General features: G+C 57.5%; 1 protein-coding gene across 4 annotated transcripts in view; it reads right to left on the reverse strand.

The window, feature by feature from the left end:
* Window positions 1-3702: 3702 nt before the first annotated feature.
* Window positions 3703-18942, reverse strand: part of ELN (elastin) — a 48545-nt gene continuing 33305 nt past the window's right edge. For 2 of the 4 annotated variants that reach the window (XM_029082366.2, XM_029082364.2), the window contains 20 exons: window positions 18816-18917; window positions 18642-18701; window positions 16987-17091; window positions 16813-16872; window positions 16427-16495; window positions 15974-16042; window positions 15248-15343; window positions 15077-15127; window positions 13022-13153; window positions 12867-12926; window positions 10977-11066; window positions 10810-10857; window positions 10522-10563; window positions 9614-9655; window positions 8624-8665; window positions 8431-8469; window positions 7929-7973; window positions 7267-7296; window positions 6854-6904; window positions 3703-4957 (listed from right to left, as the gene is read on the reverse strand). In XM_029082366.2, coding sequence (XP_028938199.1) covers window positions 4914-4957; window positions 6854-6904; window positions 7267-7296; window positions 7929-7973; window positions 8431-8469; window positions 8624-8665; window positions 9614-9655; window positions 10522-10563; window positions 10810-10857; window positions 10977-11066; window positions 12867-12926; window positions 13022-13153; window positions 15077-15127; window positions 15248-15343; window positions 15974-16042; window positions 16427-16495; window positions 16813-16872; window positions 16987-17091; window positions 18642-18701; window positions 18816-18917 — 1277 coding nt within the window. In that variant the 3' untranslated portion in view covers window positions 3703-4913. The remainder of the gene's footprint in view (window positions 4958-6853; window positions 6905-7266; window positions 7297-7928; window positions 7974-8430; window positions 8470-8623; window positions 8666-9613; window positions 9656-10521; window positions 10564-10809; window positions 10858-10976; window positions 11067-12866; window positions 12927-13021; window positions 13154-15076; window positions 15128-15247; window positions 15344-15973; window positions 16043-16426; window positions 16496-16812; window positions 16873-16986; window positions 17092-18641; window positions 18702-18815; window positions 18918-18942) is intronic. The other 2 variants (XM_029082365.2, XM_029082367.2) reach the window with 2 other exon arrangements.

Here is an 18942-nt window from a genome sequence, read left to right on the forward strand (position 1 = left end):
CCGGCCCCCGGGGGGGCGGGGCAAGCGGGCTCCCGGCGAGAGGCTCCGGCCCTCGCGCACGCGCACGTACCCCCTCCCGCGCGACGCGCGCGTCCCCGCCCGTTCCCACCCATAATAAAAATCATTATGGGACGGGGGCGGGGGCAGCGCTCGCTCGGTGCCCCGCACTGTAATAATAATAATGTTGGTATCTGTTAAGCGCTTACTAGGTGCGGAACACTGTTCTAAGCGCTGGGGGAGATCCAGGGTCATCGGGTGGTCCCACGTGGGGCTCCCGGTCTCCATCCCCCTTTTCCAGATGAGGGAACTGAGGCCCAGAGAAGAAGAAGAAGAAGAATGTTGGTATTTGTTAAGCGCTTACTATGGGCCGAGCACCGTTCTAAGCGCTGGGGTAGAGACAAGGGAATCAGGTTGTCCCACGTGGGGCTCACAGTCTTCATCCCCATTTGACAGATGAGGTAACTGAGGCACCGAGAAGTGAAGCGACTTGCCCACCGTCACACAGCTGACAAGTGGCGGAGCTGGGATTCGAACTCATGACCTCTGACTCCAAAGCCCGTGCTCTTTCCACTGAGCCACGGAGAAGTGAAGTGACTTGCCCACAGTCACGCAGCTGACAAGTGGCAGAGCCGGGAGTCGAATTACGTTGGTATATGTTAAGCGCTTACTAGGTGCAGAGCACTGTTCTAAGCGCTGGGGGGGGGATACAGGGGAATGAGGTTGTCCCACGTGAGGCTCACAGTTAATCTCCATTTTCCAGATGAGGGAACTGAGGCCCGGAGAAGTGAAGTGACTCGTCCACAGTCACACAGCTGACAGGTGGCGGGGCCGGGATTCGAACCCATGACCTCTGACTCCCAAGCCCCGGCTCTTTCCACTGAGCCACGCTGCTTCCCTGTACTAAGCGCTGGGGTCGATACGGGCAAATCGGGTTGGAGCCGGGCCCTGCCCCTTGTCTGCTGTATGACCTTGGGCAAGCCACTTCACATCTCTGGGCCTCAGTGACCTCATCTGGAAAATGGGGATTAATCATCCTCATCATCATAATGATGGTATTTGTTAAGCGCTTACTATGTGCCAAGCGCTGTTCTGAAAGGTGGACCGTGAGCCCCACGTGGGACAACCTGATTACTTTGTATCTACCCCAGCGCTTAGAACAGTGCTTGGCACATAGCGCTTAACATATACCACCATAATAGTAATCTCTATTATTAATTCCTATTTTTCAGATGAGAGAAATGCGGCACAGAAAAATGAAGTGACTTTCCCAAGGTCACACAGCACACAGGTTGAGGAGGCGGGATTAGAGCCCATGACCTTCTGACTCCCAGGGCCGGGCTGTAGCCACTACCCCAGGCTGCCTCCCCCACATTCTCACACGCACTCACAATCTCTCACACACACATCCGTACGCGTTCTCACACTCGCGCGCATCTCACAGACGTCCTCTCACACGTTCTCACCCAAGCAGTGTGGTCAAGTGGTGAGAGCCCGGGCCTGGAAGTCAGAATAATAACGATGGTATTTGTTAAGCACTTGCTCTGTGCCAAGCACTGTATTAGGCGCTGGGATAGATACAAGGTAATCAAGTCGTCCCACGTGGGGCTCCCAGTCTTCATCCCTATTTTACAGATGAGCTGAGGCACAGAGTAGTTATGTGACTTGCTCAAAGTCACACAGCCGACGTGGGTCCTAGTCCTGCCTCCGCCACTTGTCTGCCAAGTGACCTTGGTCAAGTTGCTCCGCTTCTCTGGGCCTCTCTTACCTCATGTGTAAAATGGGGATTCAGGCTGGGAGCCCCATGTGGGACAGGGACTCTGTCAGTCATTCATTCAATTGTATTTATTGAGCACTTACTGTTTGCAAAGCACTGTACTAAGCGCTTGGGAGCATACGGTATAGCAACAGACAGAAACATTCCTGCTCACAGTGAGCTCACAGTCTAGACAGGGAGACAGACATTAATCTAAATAAGTAAATAAATCTGATTGCCTTATATCTACTTCAACACTTAGAACAGTGCTTGGAACATAGTAAGCGCTCATTTTCACTCACACGCACTCACAAAGACACACACATTCCCCAACACCTGTATTTAAACCTTTGCTCACCGGGCCCAGGTCTCAGGAACACCATCCACTTCCATCAGTGACCTTGGCTTAGGGGAGACAGAGCAGGAGAAACTCCTTTAATGGTAAAAAAAAGAATAATTTTGGTCTTCGGTAAGCCTTTGGTTCTTGAGACGTGGGGAGACGTGGACTGAACGGAACTGTAGAAAAACGAGCTGAGCGGCACAGCGAAGTGTGGGCTGAAGTGGGGTGAGACGGAAGGCAGGGAGGTCAGCCAGGAGACCGATGCGGTAATCAAGGCGGGATATGAGAAGTGCGTGGATCGGTATAGTAGCAGTTGGGACAGAGAGGTAAGGGTGGATTTTAGCCATGTCGTGAAGGTAGAACCAACTGGATTTGGTGACAGATTGAATACGTGGGTCGAGTGCGAGAGATGAGGCCAGGATAATGCCAAATTTACAAGCTTATGGGACGGGAAGGTTGGTGGTACTGTCCACAGTGATGGGAGGCTAGAGGGGGGCAGGGCACTGCTGGATGAAGGTCGGGGGGCTCTAGGGAGAGGAAAAGTTGGGTGAACCCATCTGAGTGCCTCAATTATCTCAGCTGTTAAATGGGTGTTAAATATCTACGATTATTGTTATATTATAATAATATTAATAGTATATTAATAATAGTAGTATTTGTTAAACACTTACTTTGTGCCAAGCACTGTACTAAGCGATGGGGGTAGATACAAAATAACCGGGTAGGACACCATCCTTGTTCCACAGGGGGGAAGTACAGGTATTGAATTCCATTTTACAGGTAGGGAAACTGAGGCACCGAGAAGTGAAGTGATTTGCCCAAGGTCACGCAACGGGCAATTGTCAGGGTCAAGGTTAGTCTCTGACTCCCAGGCCCATACTAGGTCACACTGCTTCCTCGCTACTTTTCTCCCTCCTACTTAGACAGTGACCCCCTTGCGAGACAGGGACTGTGTCTCACCTGATTATCTCATGTCTCTCCCAGCGTTTATGAAGTGTTTGGCACATTGTAAGCGCTTAACAAGTACTACTATTATTATTAGTGGGTGGTCAATAGATACTACTGATTGATTAGTTGAGAAGCTGGGGGTGGTAGGGGACGAGCTTCGGCCCGAGCTCGGATCTGTATCCCTTCAACACTCTGATACCCTACCCCAGCTCCACTGAATTTATATGCTTATATTCTGCCACTCCCCCTCTCTTTGATGTATTTCGATGTCTGTCTCTCCCTCGAGACTGAGACGAAAGTGTCACCTGAAGAGGACCCGAGAGAACCGGAATGAACCCGAGAGGACCGGAGTGGACCGAGGAACCACCCGCTCCCAGAGTCTGTCGCCGCTGGGAGCAGCGAGGGAGAGCCGGTAGGTTGAAAGAGGGGCCAGGACCACATTTCCTTTAACAGGTTTTCTTTTATTAGTCTGTTTTCTGAAGCAGTTACTTTTCTTTTTCTTATTAAAAAAAAAAATTGTGTCCATCCAAGTTATACCAGAGTGAGTAAAATGATCCCGGCTCTCCCTGCCCTGTGGGGACACAGGAGGTGTCCCCAACCCAGATCCAATAAGAAAAGAAAACCAAAGAAACAAAAACACAACCCAAATAAACCCCAGATATCCAGGACAAAAAATAAAATATTTATTGATCTATCACAGAGAGACATGGGGAGAGGGGCCTCGGGGGAGGGCGGTGGGGCTGTTCTGATGGACAGTGGCTTGAGAGACGGGTGGTACAGTACTGAGAGCTGGCTGGGGGCACGGAGCCGGGGTCGGGGGAGAGGAGAACCTCTCATCTCCACCCCCCGGGGTCTGTGGGGCCCCCTCGGAGAGCGGGGCTGGGTTCTGCCGGCCACGCGTCCCGGCCCGGGCCCTCGGGGTGTCCGCCGGGAACCCCGCTCTGTAGAGCCAGGAGGAAGACGGGCCACAGCCCCAGTCGGCTTCCACCGACTGGGCAGCACCACGCTGGGGGATTCTGGGAGGACCGGGCCGCCGCGCTCTGGGGGGGACTCCACTCCCAAAAGGCGATGGCCCAGCCGGTCACCATTACTCCTCAGAACCGGGGAGCCGCCCAGAGCCTGGGGCCCGAGTCCTGCCGCCGTCCCCCTGCCCCCCTCAGATCCTGGAGGCCAGAAGCGGGGAGGGTGGAGAGGGGCAGGAGGGGGGACCGTGACAGGACCGTATCCAGGCCCGAGGCTGATCTTAAAGTGCTTGGAGAGAAAACCCGACCCGGATTTCTGCCTGACCCTCGTGCCGGGTCCCCCGGCCCCTGGGGTGGTTTCGGCCGGACTAACGAGGGGGTGGGGTGGGGGGGGAGATGCCCGGGGTACAGGCGGGGTGGGGGGAAGGAGGTACAGTCCACAGCCGTAGCCCCAGCGTGCTGCTCTGAGGGTTCCCGCCAAGGCTGCCCGTCCCACCTCCCTGCCCTCACCGCGAGAGTCTAGAGCACCAATGGGTAGCACCATTTTCCCCTCGGAGAAGCTTTGAGATCCCTGCTCGGAGAGGGGAGCTCCTAAGTGGGACCTCTGAGTGCCCCCCACCCCGCCCCTGCCCCTAGGCACTGTTCTAAGCCAACGTTTCTCAGCCCCTTTGGAGATTGGTTTGTTTGTTTGCTTTTCAGCTTGCGCCTCCTACGCCCCTTCCCTCCCCGCCCACCAACTGGGACCCCCACCCGGAGGGTGGCACGGGAGGGGGTCCCATCCAGTGCGAAGGCAGGGGAGAGGGGAGGGCGGGCGGGGGAGGGCGGAGGGGCAGGGGGGCCTCGAGGGGTTACATTCTGGACCATGCAGTAGCACCAAAGTTCATGAGGTTGATTGGCAGGTGCCGGGCAGCTACTTCCTCTTCCGGCCGCAGTACTTCCCTGAACAAGCGCCACCTGAGAGGGAGAGGGACATGGAGGGGGAGCCCCCCACAGCCACTGGGGCCGGCTCCCAGAGGCACGGGCCAGAATTCCCGTTCTCCCTGCTTCTTCTCCTCCCCAATCCTTCCAGATCTTCCCCCCCGAATCACAGAGAGCTCCGGAGACCCAAGGCATGCAAACCGAGGGACTTGGGGTTGGGAGGGACCTCCCAGTGGATCGCAGATGTTTCCCCCGACATCCAAGCGAATTTCCAGTTTGGCTTAATTAGGCGTTGGGAGTGAAGAAGGCTGGGAAAAGGGCAAGGGTTCTAATCGGCCTGGCATATTAACACTGTCTAGCATTGATAAAAGTCTGTGCTGGGTCACTGGGGGAGAAATGGAGATGGAGATGAGGATGCTCATGAAGCTGACGTTCTCACATTTCCTCCCCCAACCTGGGATTGCGGGGGACGGGGGGCGGGAGGGGAGGCCTGCCCTCCCAGGCTCCCCCGACTCCTCCAGTCTGGGATCCTCCTAACTGGAGAAGGCTTGCGGGCCTGCGCTCTCCTTGGAATTTCCCCACTCAGACAGGGACGGACTCTGCTGCCGTGAGGTCCGAGTCCGGAGCTCAAATCCCGTTGTGTCCCAACGGTGCCAACCAGACCGGAGGAGGGAGTGGCCATCTTGGCCCTGATGACCACCCATCTCCTCTTCTTCCTCCCCCTTCCTCCTCTTTCCTCCTCTCCCTTCCTCGTCTTTCCTCCTCCTGGTGACTTTCCTCCCCAGCTCCCACCAGGGCAGGGCTGCTAAGGTCAAGGCCAAAGGGCACCGGATTTGGGCCAGTGACCAAACTCAGTCCTTTCACCCAAGAGGGGCCGGGGGGTGGGGCCGGGGTGGGGTGGGGGTGGGAGAGAGGCATGGACATCAATAGGAGCCCCAACCAATTCTCAGCAAGGCACATCTCCTCCAAGAGGCCTTCCCTGACTAAACCCTCCTCTTCTCTTCTCCTACTCCCTCCTGAGTCACCGTGACATGCTCCCTTTATTCATCCCCATCCCAAACCCACAGCACTTATGTGTGAATCTGCCTTTTATTTATTTATATTAATGAATGTCTCCCCCTCTAGACTGTAATCTCACTGTGGGCAGGGATATCGCTAATCCTATTTATTTATATTGATGCTATGGATGCCTGTTTACTTGTTTTGATATCTGTCTCCCTCATTCTAGACTGTGAGCCTGGTGTGGGCAGAGATTGTCTCTCTCTGAATTGTTCTTTTCAAGCGCTTAGTATAGTGCTCTGCACACCATAAGCGCTCAATAAATACAACTGATTGACTTACTGCCTGACCCCTGAGGGCTGGGCCAGAAGCCCCGGGGCCAAGCAAGGGCACGGTCTAGAAAGCCTGCACAGCCCCTCGGGCTCTGGATTTTGCCACTGGATGGAGAAAAGGCCGGGGCCTTCTTTCCAGCTCTGTGGCCTCTGACCTCCGGGAGGGTTCCTGGAGAATGTGGGTAGGGGCCTTCCCTGGACAAACACTTTGGGAACCTTAGCGACTGTCGAAGGAGAGCTTGAGCTTGGCTTTAGCCCCGGAGGTCCGGAGCGAGCGGACCGACACGGGAGAAACCGCAAGGTCTTGGGGATGGAACGAGGTGGACTGGGGAATTTTGGGTTGGGGGATGGGACCAGGGGGTCAAAGAAGTGAAACACAGGGTTTGAGGTGGGCGGGGGGGGTTCTGGTCTGGGAGAAAGGAGCCCGAATTGAGAACAGAGCTGAGAGAGGTGGAGCAGGGCAAGGTATAGTGGGTGGGGAGCCACTCATGGGAAGGGTTTGGGGCAGAATGTGTTGGTGCCACCCTCCTGCCCCCAATGGACGCCTGAAATTGAGAAGGGTCTGGGGTGGGGTCCAGCTCTGACCCTCGATCCCACCTACCTCTGAATCCTAGGGCTCCAAGCCCTCCAGCGTATGGCTTGGGGGGCTTCCCTGTGGGAGAGAGGAGAGGCCCTCAGCAGTCAGCCAAGAGGGGGGAGTGACTATCTGGGGCAAAGCTGAGCACTGGTCAGAGGGCTGCAGGCAGACTCCCTCTGGGCCCAGCGCGGCCCTGGGGCGAGACCCCATCCCAGCAATCGGCATGAGTGCCTTTCATGGGTCCCAGATCAGGGGGGTGACTCAGAGACTATGGGATCCCCGTCTCTCCCTCCTGCCCCATGCGGGAGACAGAGGCTGGTGGGCAACAGGGGGCTCATTCGCTTCCAGGGGTCAGGGTCCAGGGGGAAGGAAGGAAGGGCTGGGCTGAGGCCCCTCTCTCCTCAGCTAGCCGTCAGGCCCAGGGCAGGGAAGCTTACCTCCGAAGCCCAGGCCGCCGACTCCGCCCCCTGGAAAGCAAGGAAGACACACACTTGTGGTGGCGGCGGCAGCCGAGGGTCAGTCCCAAGTAGGTCCCCGCCAGGCCCGGAAAGAGACCGTGGTGTTGCTCGGGGCTGACCGCTCCCCGGGATGTCCCCCAGGGCCACACGGCCGTCCCCATGGACCCAGAGGTTGGCAGGGCCCACGTCTACTTCAGCCCCACAAGGAGCGAAACTCATCACGACAGAGAGAGGGCACGGTTAGAGACCGTGTCCTATCCCACGCTTGGATCTGGGACGGCAGTGGGGACCAGCCCCCGGCTTCTCATCATGCCCCAGGCCTGACATCCGTCTCTGGAGGACGGAGGACCCCGGGGCCGGGCGGGGTGGCCGGGGAAGGGGTCAGTCGCGGTCCCTGGGATCCACTCTGGCCTTGCCCCACTCGAGGCTTCTCCCTGAAGCTCACTCATCCTGCCTGAGGGCAACCCAGCTCCTCCTTGGGGGGTCACTCGACCCAGGTCCTGCCCTGGCGCAGCTGTCCACTATCGCCCTCATAGGAGGACGGGAGGCCCCAGGGGTCCCCAGCTGACCCCAGCTGATGGCTGCTTGGCTCTCTGGGCAGGGGACAGGGCAGACTGGCACGGTCCCGGGGTGTCTCGTACCTGGGTAAATGGGAGACAGTCCGAATCCAGGCCCTCCAGCAGCTCCTGCAATACAAAGAGGGAGAGGGATGGGGGTGAGCCGGTGCAGGAGAGGGAGGGTCCGGGGCACCGGGAGAGGCTGAGCTGGACTCTCAGCGCCTTCCCTTCCGAGTGAGGTTGGGGGCGGTTTCCCTCTCCTTCACCCCTTGGCAAGACCCCCAACAATCCCCACTCAAGGCCCCGGGCCCGACCTTGGCCTTCGACACTCCTCAGTCGGGGCTCGGGAACTGAATCAATCAGAGAATTGAGCACCTGGGCACTCCTGGGGCCCCCAGCCTCTCAAAGGGGCTCCAACAGACTCCAGCCTCATCTCCCGACTGGAATCTCCCCAAGGGGGAGGGGAGACCTGCCCCTATCTCAGTAATCTTCAAGGGGGTCCTGATCGGCACAATGGCCTCTCCAGCCTTTCTGTGATACCAGCAACGGGGTTAGGGGGTTGGAGATCCAGCCTGGCACCACTCACCTGCGGGCACGCCTCCAGCACCGAGTCCAACCCCAAAGCCTGGAAGAATCAATCAATCGATCGATCGAAAGTATTTATTGAGCACCTACCGTACTAAGTGCTTGGGAGAGTATAATACCACATCTCAGACAGCGCCCACCTCAGAGTTTCAGCCCCGCCCCCACTGCCAACCCCATCTCCGCCCAGTGCCCACCTGGCTTAGGGGGCTTCGCACCAGCTCCGGGGTACAGCAGTCCTGTTCCACAAAGAATAAGGGAAAGGGGCACGTTAACGGTGCCAGGCCCGGGGGAGAGAGGGGACCGAGAGGAACGCTCCTCGCTGGGGGTAGGGGAGGCGGGGGGCACCTCACATTGCAGCGGGGGACCCTCGGAGTCCAGCCCTTTGGGGTGAGCCTCAGCTAGGGATCTACCTTCTCCTGGGGGTGGGGGTACAGCCTGGGGACCCTCCACCCCTCAGGGAGTTGGGGGTCCTCCCAGCAGCGTGGCTTAGTGGAAAGAGCACGGGCTTGGGAGTCAGAGGTTGTGGGTTCTAATCCCGGCTCTGCCACTTGTCTGCTGTGTGACCTTGGGCGAGTCACCTAACTTCTCTGTGCCTCATTTATCTCATCTGTAAAAATGGGGATTAAAAAATGTGAGCCCCACAAGGGACGACCTGATTACCCTGCATCTACCCCAGCGCTTAGAACAGTGCTCTGCACATAGTAAGTGCTTAACAAATACCATAATTATTATTATTATTAGAGAGAAGGTCTCTGAGGATCCATTGCAGCTCTTTTCTCAGCTCTGTCTCTGTAGCTTCTTTCAGGGAATTCATTCATTCATTCAATAGTATTTATTGAGCGCTTACTATGTGCAGAGCACTGTACTGAGCGCTTGGAATGGACAATTCGGCAACAGATAGAGAATCCCTGCCCAATGACGGGCTCACAGTCTAATCGGGGAATGCCTGGGAGCCGAGAGACCTGGGTTCTAGTTCCACTGGGTGGCCCCAGGCAAGTCATTTACCCTCTTTGAGCCTCGGGTTCCTCATCTGTACACCGGGGGTGTTAGAAGGCCAAAGCCCTTGGGGAACATTATCTCTCTTCCCTGGGCCGACCCCCTCTGGAAGCAGAGCTAGGCTTGCTAGGGCCTCTGGGCTCGCGGGAGAAGGGAGGTACGGGTAACCGACCGAGGATGACCGTTACCTGGAACGCCTCCGATGCCACCCACTCCTGCAATGGGGAGACCTGTCAGTCAACCAAGAGAAGACGGGGAGGGGAGGAGAGGGCTTACCCTAGGGGCCTCATCCCCGAGACGTGCTCCTGCCCCCGCCGGGACTGTCAGGGGCCCACAAGCCGGACCCCCAGCTCGGATCCTAGGCGACCTCCCCGCAACTCTCCCCTCTGCAGGCACTCCCTCCCCCCACCGGCTGTCGCCTCAGAACCCCCCTACACTGCCTTCAGGCAGGGGGGACCCAGTAATCCACTCGGTCCAGCTCGGCATGGACTCACCCCCGAACCTTCCCGATCGCCAGTACCCCCGAACACATTTGAAAGTGAGTTAAAACCCAGCGGGTCTGACTCACTTGGACTGGTGTTATTAATTAAGCAGGTGTCCTCGTAACACTTCTGACCTTATCTTTACTCTGCTGTTACTCCTAGCCGTAACTGATTTTAGTGTCTGCCTCTCCGGCTAGACTGTAAGCTCCCAAAAATGGGATTCTAAGGGGCTTAGTACAGCGCTCTTCATGCGACCGATGGGGAGGTTTTAGGGGGAGACCCTTGTTATTCTCTCCCCAGCCCACCATCACAGCCAGAAAAGGCTCAGAGATAGTCTTCCTGGGGGACGAGTTGGAGGGTCACGTGACGGTCACCCAGTGGCGGCCCTTCTCGGCCAGGGCCCCGCTGATCCCTCAGAGGTGGACCCATGGGCATCTCCGGCTAGCGCTCGTACGTGTGGTAGGTCCGCCTCGGGGAGGAGGCCGCCGCCTCCCTCCGCTGGGGCATCCCGGAGGGCGTCACAGCTATCACCCCGACGGGCACCCTGGCTACGGTACGTGAAGCGGAAGGGGGTTTGGGAGTGTGCAGGAACAGGGAAGAAAGGGGGCACAGACCTGCACCGGGAATCACTCCTGCCCCTGGCCCAACTCCGGCACCTACAAGCAGAGGACAGGGGAGGTTAGCCATCCAGGCGGCCCCGGGGTGCCCAGAGGTGGCCGGGCAGCGGGCACGGATGGGGCACTGGACTTAGCCCGGCCCCCCGAGGCAGGGATCCATCCCCAGCCTGCCTCGGCTTGGCGGAGAAGGCGGTGAAGATGTCTCTCACTGCGAGGAGTTTCAGAGCTGCCCACCAACTGCTGGGGGTTGGAGGCCGGGGGCAACAGAGGTCAGGGGTCACTCACCGAACTTGGCCGCTTTGGCCGCAGCTGCTCCCGCTGGAGTGCCTACGCCTGGGGGGACATGGGTGCGGGGGGTTGGGGTCAGGGACCGGACACCCCATCCCGTGGGGAGATGGGTCGGGGGGAGGTGAAACCCAGCCAGACCCATTCCCCCAGCATCCCCCACTCACCGCCAGGGACCCCTCCTACGCCAGGCACCAGGCCTCCTGGGACCCCTCCTACACCTCCAACACCGAGGCCTCCGACGCCGCCCGCTGCTCCTGGGAGAGAGAACGAGTTAGACTCATTCATTCGATCGTAATGATTGAGCGCTTACTGTGTGCAGAGCGCTGTACTAAGCGCTAAGGAGAGTACTACAGTAAACAGACACATTCTCTGATCATAACGAGCTTACAGCCTAGAGGGGGATACAGACGATAATAGAAATAGATAAATTACAGATATATTATAGCATAGTGATAGAGCACGGGCCTGGGAGTCATGTGGGACAACCTGATTACCTTGGGTCCCCCTTAGCGCTTAGAACAGTGCTTGGCACATAGTAAGCGCTTAACAAATGCCATCATCATTCTTATTATTATATGTAAATGTTCTAGCACTGTGATTACAAGTCCCAGGAATAAATGGATTTTGGTCCTCCTGTGCTTTGAACTAGTGTAGAGTCAGTCATGGATAATACTACTATTACTACTACTAATAATAATGTCATTGGTTAAGCGCATACTATGTGCCCAGCACTGTTCTAAGCGCTGGGGTAGATGCAAGGTCATCAGGTTGTCCCACGTGGGGCTCACAGTCTTCATCCCCATTTTACAGATGAGGTAGCTGAGGCACAGAGAAGTTAAGTGAGTAGCCCAGAGTCACACAGCTGATAAGTGGCAGAGCCGGGATTAGAACCCACAACCTCTGACTCCCAAGCCCGGGCTCCTTCCGCTAAGCCACGCATCTACACATTGCCCCCGCTGACTTTAAACTCCTCAGGGCAGGAAGCGCACTTTACACCTCTCCTGGGCAGCCTCCAAGCTCCTAGCTCAGTGCTTGGTGGAGTAATCAATCCATCGGTGGTATCTACCGAGCGCTTACTATGTGCAATACCACTGTACTAAGCACTTGAGAGAGCGCAGTACAAGAGAACTGGGAGACCAGTTCCCTGCCTACAACAAGCTAGTAATAGTGGTAACGGTGTTTACAGAACACCCACTGGGTGCAATGTCCTGCACTAAGCACTTGGGAAAGTGCAACAGAAGCCCAAGATATGTGTCCTGAACACAAGGAGCTTCCACTCGGCAAGGGGAAGCGGAAAGGGAGCGGGATCGGGGTCTACCCACTGGATTATGCTCTCCCAAACATTTAGGCCTCAATCCCCTCGCCCCTTCCTACCTCACCTCACTACTCTCCTACTCCAACCCAGCCTTCACACTTCACTCCTCTAATGCCAACCTTCACTCGGGACCTCGATCTCGTCTATCTCGCCGCCGACCTCTCGCCCACGTCCCGCCTCTGGCCTGAAACGCCCTCCCTCTTCATATCCAACACCCAGTGACTCTCGCTGCCTTCAAAGCCTTATTGAAGGCCCATCTCCTCCAAGAGGCCTTCCCTACACACTCCTTTCCTCTTCTCCCACTCCCTCCTGCGTCGCCCTGACTTGCTCCCCCTTCCCAGCCCCACAGCACTTAAGCACATATCTGTAATTTATTTCTATTAATGTCTGTCTCCCCCTCTAGACTGTAAACTTCTTGTGGGTGGGGAATATACCTGTTTATTGTTATGCTGTACTCCCCCAAGGACTTAGTACAGTGCTCTGCACACAGTAAGATTTAATTAAATACGATGGACTGACTGACAGTTCTGCACACGGTAAACTCTCGGGAATACCACTGATGGAAGCAGTCATAGGCAGGAGAATCAAAATAACGTAAATAAAATGGAACGGGGGTGAGGGTGGAAGGCCGGGATCTCAGCCTGGGACGTTGACCACTGGGATTGGACCAGGGAGGGAGAGGCCACAGCTGGCCCGGGGGCTGGAGAGCGCTGGCCAGAGGGGGTGAGGGGTCACTCACCGTACTTAGCCGCCTTGGCCGCCGCTTTGGCTGCTGCTGCCCCCGCCGGGGCTCCTACGCCTGCGGGAACACGGAGGGAGGGATGGAGTCAGAGACCGGCCGCACCGTCCTGTGGGGAGGTTACTGGACCCCTTGTCCCGGGATCTTCCACTCACCGCCAGGGACCCCGCCCACGCCGGGCACCAGGCCTCCGGGGACCCCGCCCACGCCGGGCACCAGGCCTCCGGGGACCCCTCCGAGACCTCCGAGGCCTCCAACGCCCAGGCCTCCGACGCCGCCCGCTGCTCCTGAGGGAGGGAAAGAGGGTTAGACTCTGCCCATTCCCATCCAGAACCAGGCAGGGACTCAGAGGGGGAATGGGAGAATTAAGAGAGAGTCTGGGGGCTAACTGTCCAGGGCCGGCATGGCCCGGGGCTGTGGGATGACATCAAACAGGGCCCCAAAATCCCACAGGCGCTCAGGGGGACCAAATCGGCAGGAAGGAAATTCCTGGAGGTCCGGCTCTGCCCTCTCCTCTGGAAACTTGGGATGGCATGTCCCGTCTCCCCTTCCCAATGCAACCCAGCAACAACAAAATTCGCCTTCTCCAACCCAGACGTCCTGAGCCCAAATCCTCAGGGTGAAGTCTGACCGCCTGCTCCTCTCTCTGAAATCCACTGGCCCAGCTCTGGGCCCTCACTTCCCCCACCCCATGGTATTTGTTAAGCACTTAGGAGGTGCCTGGCACTGTATTAAACATTGAGGTAGAAACAAGTTAATCAGGTTGGACACAATCCCTGTCCTAGATGAGTTTTGCAGACTTAATCCCCATTTTATAGACGTGAGAACTGAGGCAAAGAGAAGTTAAGTGACTTGCCTGAGATCACACAGCAGACAAGAAGCGGAGCCAGGGTTAGAACCCAGGTCCTTCTGACTCCCAGGCCTGGCTCAGCCCACTAGGCCATGCTGCTTCTCAAATGAGCAAGCTGGGTCTTCTCCTCCTCAGCTTCCTCCTCTTCATTCCCCTCCTTCTTCTCCTCACCTTCCTCATCCTCCTCCCCTTTTCCTTCTCTTCACCTTCTTTCTCCTCCTCTTCCTCATGACACCTCCAAGCCCCGATCAAACTCTGACCCCATCTGACCTCAGCCTTCAGGACTTGAATCCGTACCCTTTGGGCACTCGATATTCACCCCACCCTAGGCCCCTTATGTACAGATCCATAATTTATTTACATCGATGTCCGTCTCCCCCTCTAGACTGTAAGGTCGTGAGCCCAGACCGTGTCTACCAGCTCTGTCATGGGGCACTCTCCCAAGCGTCTAGTACAGTGCTCTGCATACAGTAAGCACTCAATAAATACCACTGATTGACTGACAGGTCACTGGCAGGGTCCCTCTTTCGGATTGCTCCCCTCCAACCCCAGTATTTTCTCCCAAGCCTCTCTCACCTCACTGTTCTCCCTCAATTCCCTGGGCCTGGCCACATGCCCTGAGTAGAGCCAGCCTACTTGTGACCCCAAGGCGTAATGGGTAGACCACAGGCCTGGGAGACAGAAGGTCAAATGTTCTAATCCCAGCTCCCCCACGTGACCCTGGCTAAGTCACTTCACTCCTCTGTGCCTCAGTTACCTCATCTATAAAACGGGGGTTCAGACCGTGAGCCCCATGTGGGACAGGGACTCTAACCAACCCGATTTGCTCGCATCCACCTCAGTGCTTAGTGCAGCGCCCGGCACAAAGTAAGCCCCTAACAAATACCACAATTGTTATTATTATCGTGGCCAAGTCAGTCAATTGTATTTATTGAGCGTTTACCGTGTGCAGAGCACTGTATTAGGCACTTGGGAGAGTACAATACAACACAACGAGGCAAGTCCCAGCTCTGTATCATCTTCTTCAGGAGGTCTTCTCTGAATCCCCTCACCCACACCCTCTCCAAGACCCCGGCCTCAATGGGTTCCCCATGCCCTAGCCCAGCTCCTTCGTGTTACACTGAGGGTCGTTCCAGGTCTGTGATTCTAGCTCAGCTGGGGACTGGACTGCCTTGACTCTCCTCGGAGAAGATGAGCTCCTTGAGGGCAGCGAGTGGGGTGTGTGCTTTCCCATGGGACTTGGGAAAAGTCCAGACGCCTCGCCCGGCTGCTGTCTGAGAACGAGACTTTTCCAGGTCAGGGTGTGGGGAGCCGGGGGGACGCCAGGAAGGGGTTGGGGCCTTGGGAAAGGGCCACTCACCATACTTGGCTGCTTTGGCTGCAGCCGCGCCTGGAATCTGACCTGCCGGTCCTGGAGAGACACGGGAGGGGTCAGGGCCGGATGCCCCTCAGCCGGGGAGAGGCCGGGGAACCCAGTAGCCCCACCCCTGACCCTGAACGGGGCCCCCCATCCCCGCCCCGCTCCACTCACCTACAAGGCTGCCGTAACCGGGGACCCCTGCGGCCCCGAGGAAGGGGACGAAACCAGCCGGGGCTCCGGCTCCTGGGACTCCGAGGGCTCCCGCTCCTGCCACACAAAACCTGCTGCTAGCAAGGCCTGCCTGGGACCGGTGGACCCACCCAACCCCCGGGGGACAGATCTCGGGCACGGCCACAGGCAATGCCCAAACAGGAGCTTGCCAGGGGCGGGGGGCAGCAAGAGGAACAGGGGCGGGGATGGGGGGTGGGGGAGAGGGACAGGGGCTTTGGGGGTTGGGGAACAGGGGCAGGGTTGAGGAGGAACAGAGGGAGCGGTGAGGGTGTGTCTGTTTATTGTTGTACTGTAGTCTCCCAAGTGCTTAGTACAATGTTCTGCACACAGTAAGCACTCAGTAAATATGACTGAATGAATAAATACCATCCAGCAGGATTAGCAGAAACATTCCCTGCCCGGTACGAGTTTACAGGCTAGAGAGGGTACTCTCCCAGTGCTTAGGACAGTGCTCTACACATAGTAAGTGCACAATAAATACCATTGATTGATTGAGAGGCCTTGGGATGAATCATGAAAAGCAGCAACCCAGCCCCTGACAAAGCGGAGGTAGCATTTTGGGCAGGGTAGGGGTGTCGGATCTCGTCTCCGTGGCCCCCACTGGGCTGGGGGGAGGGACCCTGTCAGCCTGAGTTCCGAGACGCCCCGGTCAGCCCGGCCACTCACCGTACTTGGCCGCTTTAGCCGCCGCCTGGGCCTGGGCTTGGGCCTGGGCCTGGGCCAGAGCCACTTGTCCTGGAGGAAGAAGTAGCGCGGGGAGGGAGGAGGACCGAGATCAGGACCGTCCCTCTCCCCCACTTTTCCCCCAGGGCCGGGAATCCCACCTCCCCACACCACATTCTGCTCCGGACACAGCCCTTCCGGGCACCCAGGGGTCTCAGGGGTCATCTGGGACCAAGACCCTGCTCGCAGGCAGGTGAACTTCTCTCCAGTTCAGGGCTGGGGGTTTACTTTTAAGATTGCAAAATGGCTTTGATGGCGGCTGCCCGGCCCCCTCCAGCCTCCAGAGCCAGGGTTCGAGAGTCCTGTCCCTTCTGTGGTCTAGCCCAGTGCTCTCTTGCTGCAAGAGATGCCCACCCTTCCTCCTTGCATAAACCCAGGAGGGGATGTGCAGCTCACCTGGAACACCACCGACCCCAGGCACACCCACACCTCCAACTCCAACGCCCCCGACGCCACCCGCTGCTCCTGAGGGAGGGAACAAGGGTTAGACTCCACTTCATAGTGGACTCTGCCCCGGGGCTGGGCAGGGACGGGCTGGGCAGGGACCTCATGGGGAAGTGGGGAGGGCGAGCGCAGAATGTGGGGGTTCAGTGTCCGTGGCCGGAGTGGCCCGGTAGGGGTGGTCCGGTGAGAGGCCACGCAGGGTCCCGAAATCCCCCGGGGCCTCAGGGGACCAAAAGGGCAGGAAGGAAACGCCTGACGGTTAAGCGTGATGACAGGAATGTGGTGAGGAATGTGGCCAGAGAGAGAGAGGATTTGTGTTAGGGTCAGGGGTCACTCACCGAACTTGGCCGCCTTGGCCGCGGCTTTGGCTGCAGCTGCTCCTGCTGGAGTTCCTACTCCTGCAGGGACACGGAGGGCAGGGGCGGGGGTCAGGGACTGGTCACCCCCTCCTGTGGGGAGGTCAGATGGGGGCAGGACCCGCACACCCCCTCCCCCCAGGATCCCCCGCTCACCGCCAGGGACCCCTCCTACGCCGGGCACGAGGCCGCCGGGCACCAGGCCTCCGGGGACCCCTCCTAGACCTCCAACACCGAGGCCTCCGACGCCGCCCGCTGCTCCTGGAGGAGAGAAGGAGGGTTAGACCCCGCCCTTTCACCCCAGAGGGGGTGGTGTCCTGGGGTCCGCAGCAGAGGAAGGACCTCAAGAATCAGTTTCCTCATCTGTAAAATGCGGACGAGATATGTGCCCCTCCCTCCCTCTTAGACTGTAAACCCCACATGGGGCAGAGACTGTCTGGGCCTCTGGGATGGATCTTAATAATAATGATGGTGTTTGTGAGGCGCTTACTATGTGTCAAGCACTGTTCTAGGCGCTGGGCGAGTTACAAGCTAATCAGGTTGGACACAGTCCCCGACCCATACGGGGCTCACAGTCTTAAACCCCATTTTACAGATGAGATAACTGAGGCACAGAGAAGTGGAGTGACTTGCCCGAGGTCACACAGCAGACAAGTGGCAGAGCCGGGATTAGATCCCATGACTTTCTGACTCCCAGGCCCATGTTCTAGATGCTATGCCCTGATGCTTCTTGGATCTTCTCGCTTCCTTAGGCCAGTGCTAGGCACAGGCACCGAAAAAGAAGCAGCGTGGCTCGGTGGAAAGAGCACGGGCTTGGGAGTCGGAGGTCATGGGTTCGAATCCCGACTCTGCCACTTGTCAGCTGTGGGACTGTGGGCAAGTCACTTAACTTCTCTGGGCCTCAGTGACCTCATCTGTAAAATGGGGATGAAGACTGTGAGCCTCACGTGGGACAACGTGATTATCTACCCCAGCGCTTAGAACAGTGCTCTGCACATAGTAAGTGCTTAACAAATACCAACATCATTATTATCATTATTAAAACTATGCCCTCCCTGTCCCCTCAGCTGATCACTAGGGGTCTTCTTCCTCTCAGCAATTCTTCCCGAACCCCAGTTTCCCATCCCGGGCCCACTTTCCCCCATGTCTTCCTGCCCTTCCTTCCTCTGCCCAGGACTGAAAACTGAGATCCAGCAGGGCTCCTCCCCCGGGCCTGGAGGGGGGCAGGGCAGGCGAAACGTCAGTCGATCAATCAAATATATTGATTGAGAGCTTACTGTGTGCAGAGCACTGTACTAAGCCCTTGGGAGAGTATAACATAACACAGTTGATAGGGATGATCGTGGCCTAGTAGATAGAGCACAAGCCTGGGAGTCAGAAGGATCTAGGTCCTAATCCCGACTCTGCTACATGTCTCTTGTATGACCTTGGGCAAGTCACTTCACTTCTCTGGGCCTCAGTGATCTCGTCTGTAACATGGGGATTAAGATTGTGAGGCCCATGAGGGACAGGGACCGCGTCCAACCCGAGTTGCTTGTATCCACCCGAGTGCTTAAAACTGGGTTTGGCACAGAGAAGGAGCTTAATAAATACCACAGTTATTATTAGTACTATTATTTCCCACAGAACCCTTACAATCTAGAGGGGGAAACTTGCTTGTCGAGCCTGGCTTCCTGCACCCTCTCTGTCTCGGAGAAGGGTCTGTCTGTTCCTTAGATTTCCTGGCCAGTGAAGGAGGCCAGAACTCTGGCAGGAATTTCAGGGAGGGGAGAGAAGACAGGCGCAGACTGTGGGGGTCGGGGGTCACTCACCGTACTTGGCCGCCTTGGCCGCCGCTTTGGCCGCCGCAGCTCCCGCCGGGGTTCCTACTCCTGGAGGGAGACGGAGAGGGGGACCGGATCAGGAGGCCGGACACAGACGGGGAGGGAAGAACCCCTCCGACGTGGCCCCGTCCCCGCCACACCGACCCACGATCCTCCACTCACCCGCAATGCCCCCGATCCCGGGCACGCCTCCGGCCCCGACCCCGAAGCCAGGTACACCGCCGGCCCCGACTCCGAAGCCGGGCACGCCCCCAGCACCAACCCCTGCAGGGAGAAATCCAGCGTTGGG

Source organism: Ornithorhynchus anatinus, chromosome 17 (genome assembly GCF_004115215.2).
Source record: "Ornithorhynchus anatinus isolate Pmale09 chromosome 17, mOrnAna1.pri.v4, whole genome shotgun sequence".
Lineage (NCBI taxonomy): Eukaryota > Metazoa > Chordata > Mammalia > Monotremata > Ornithorhynchidae > Ornithorhynchus > Ornithorhynchus anatinus.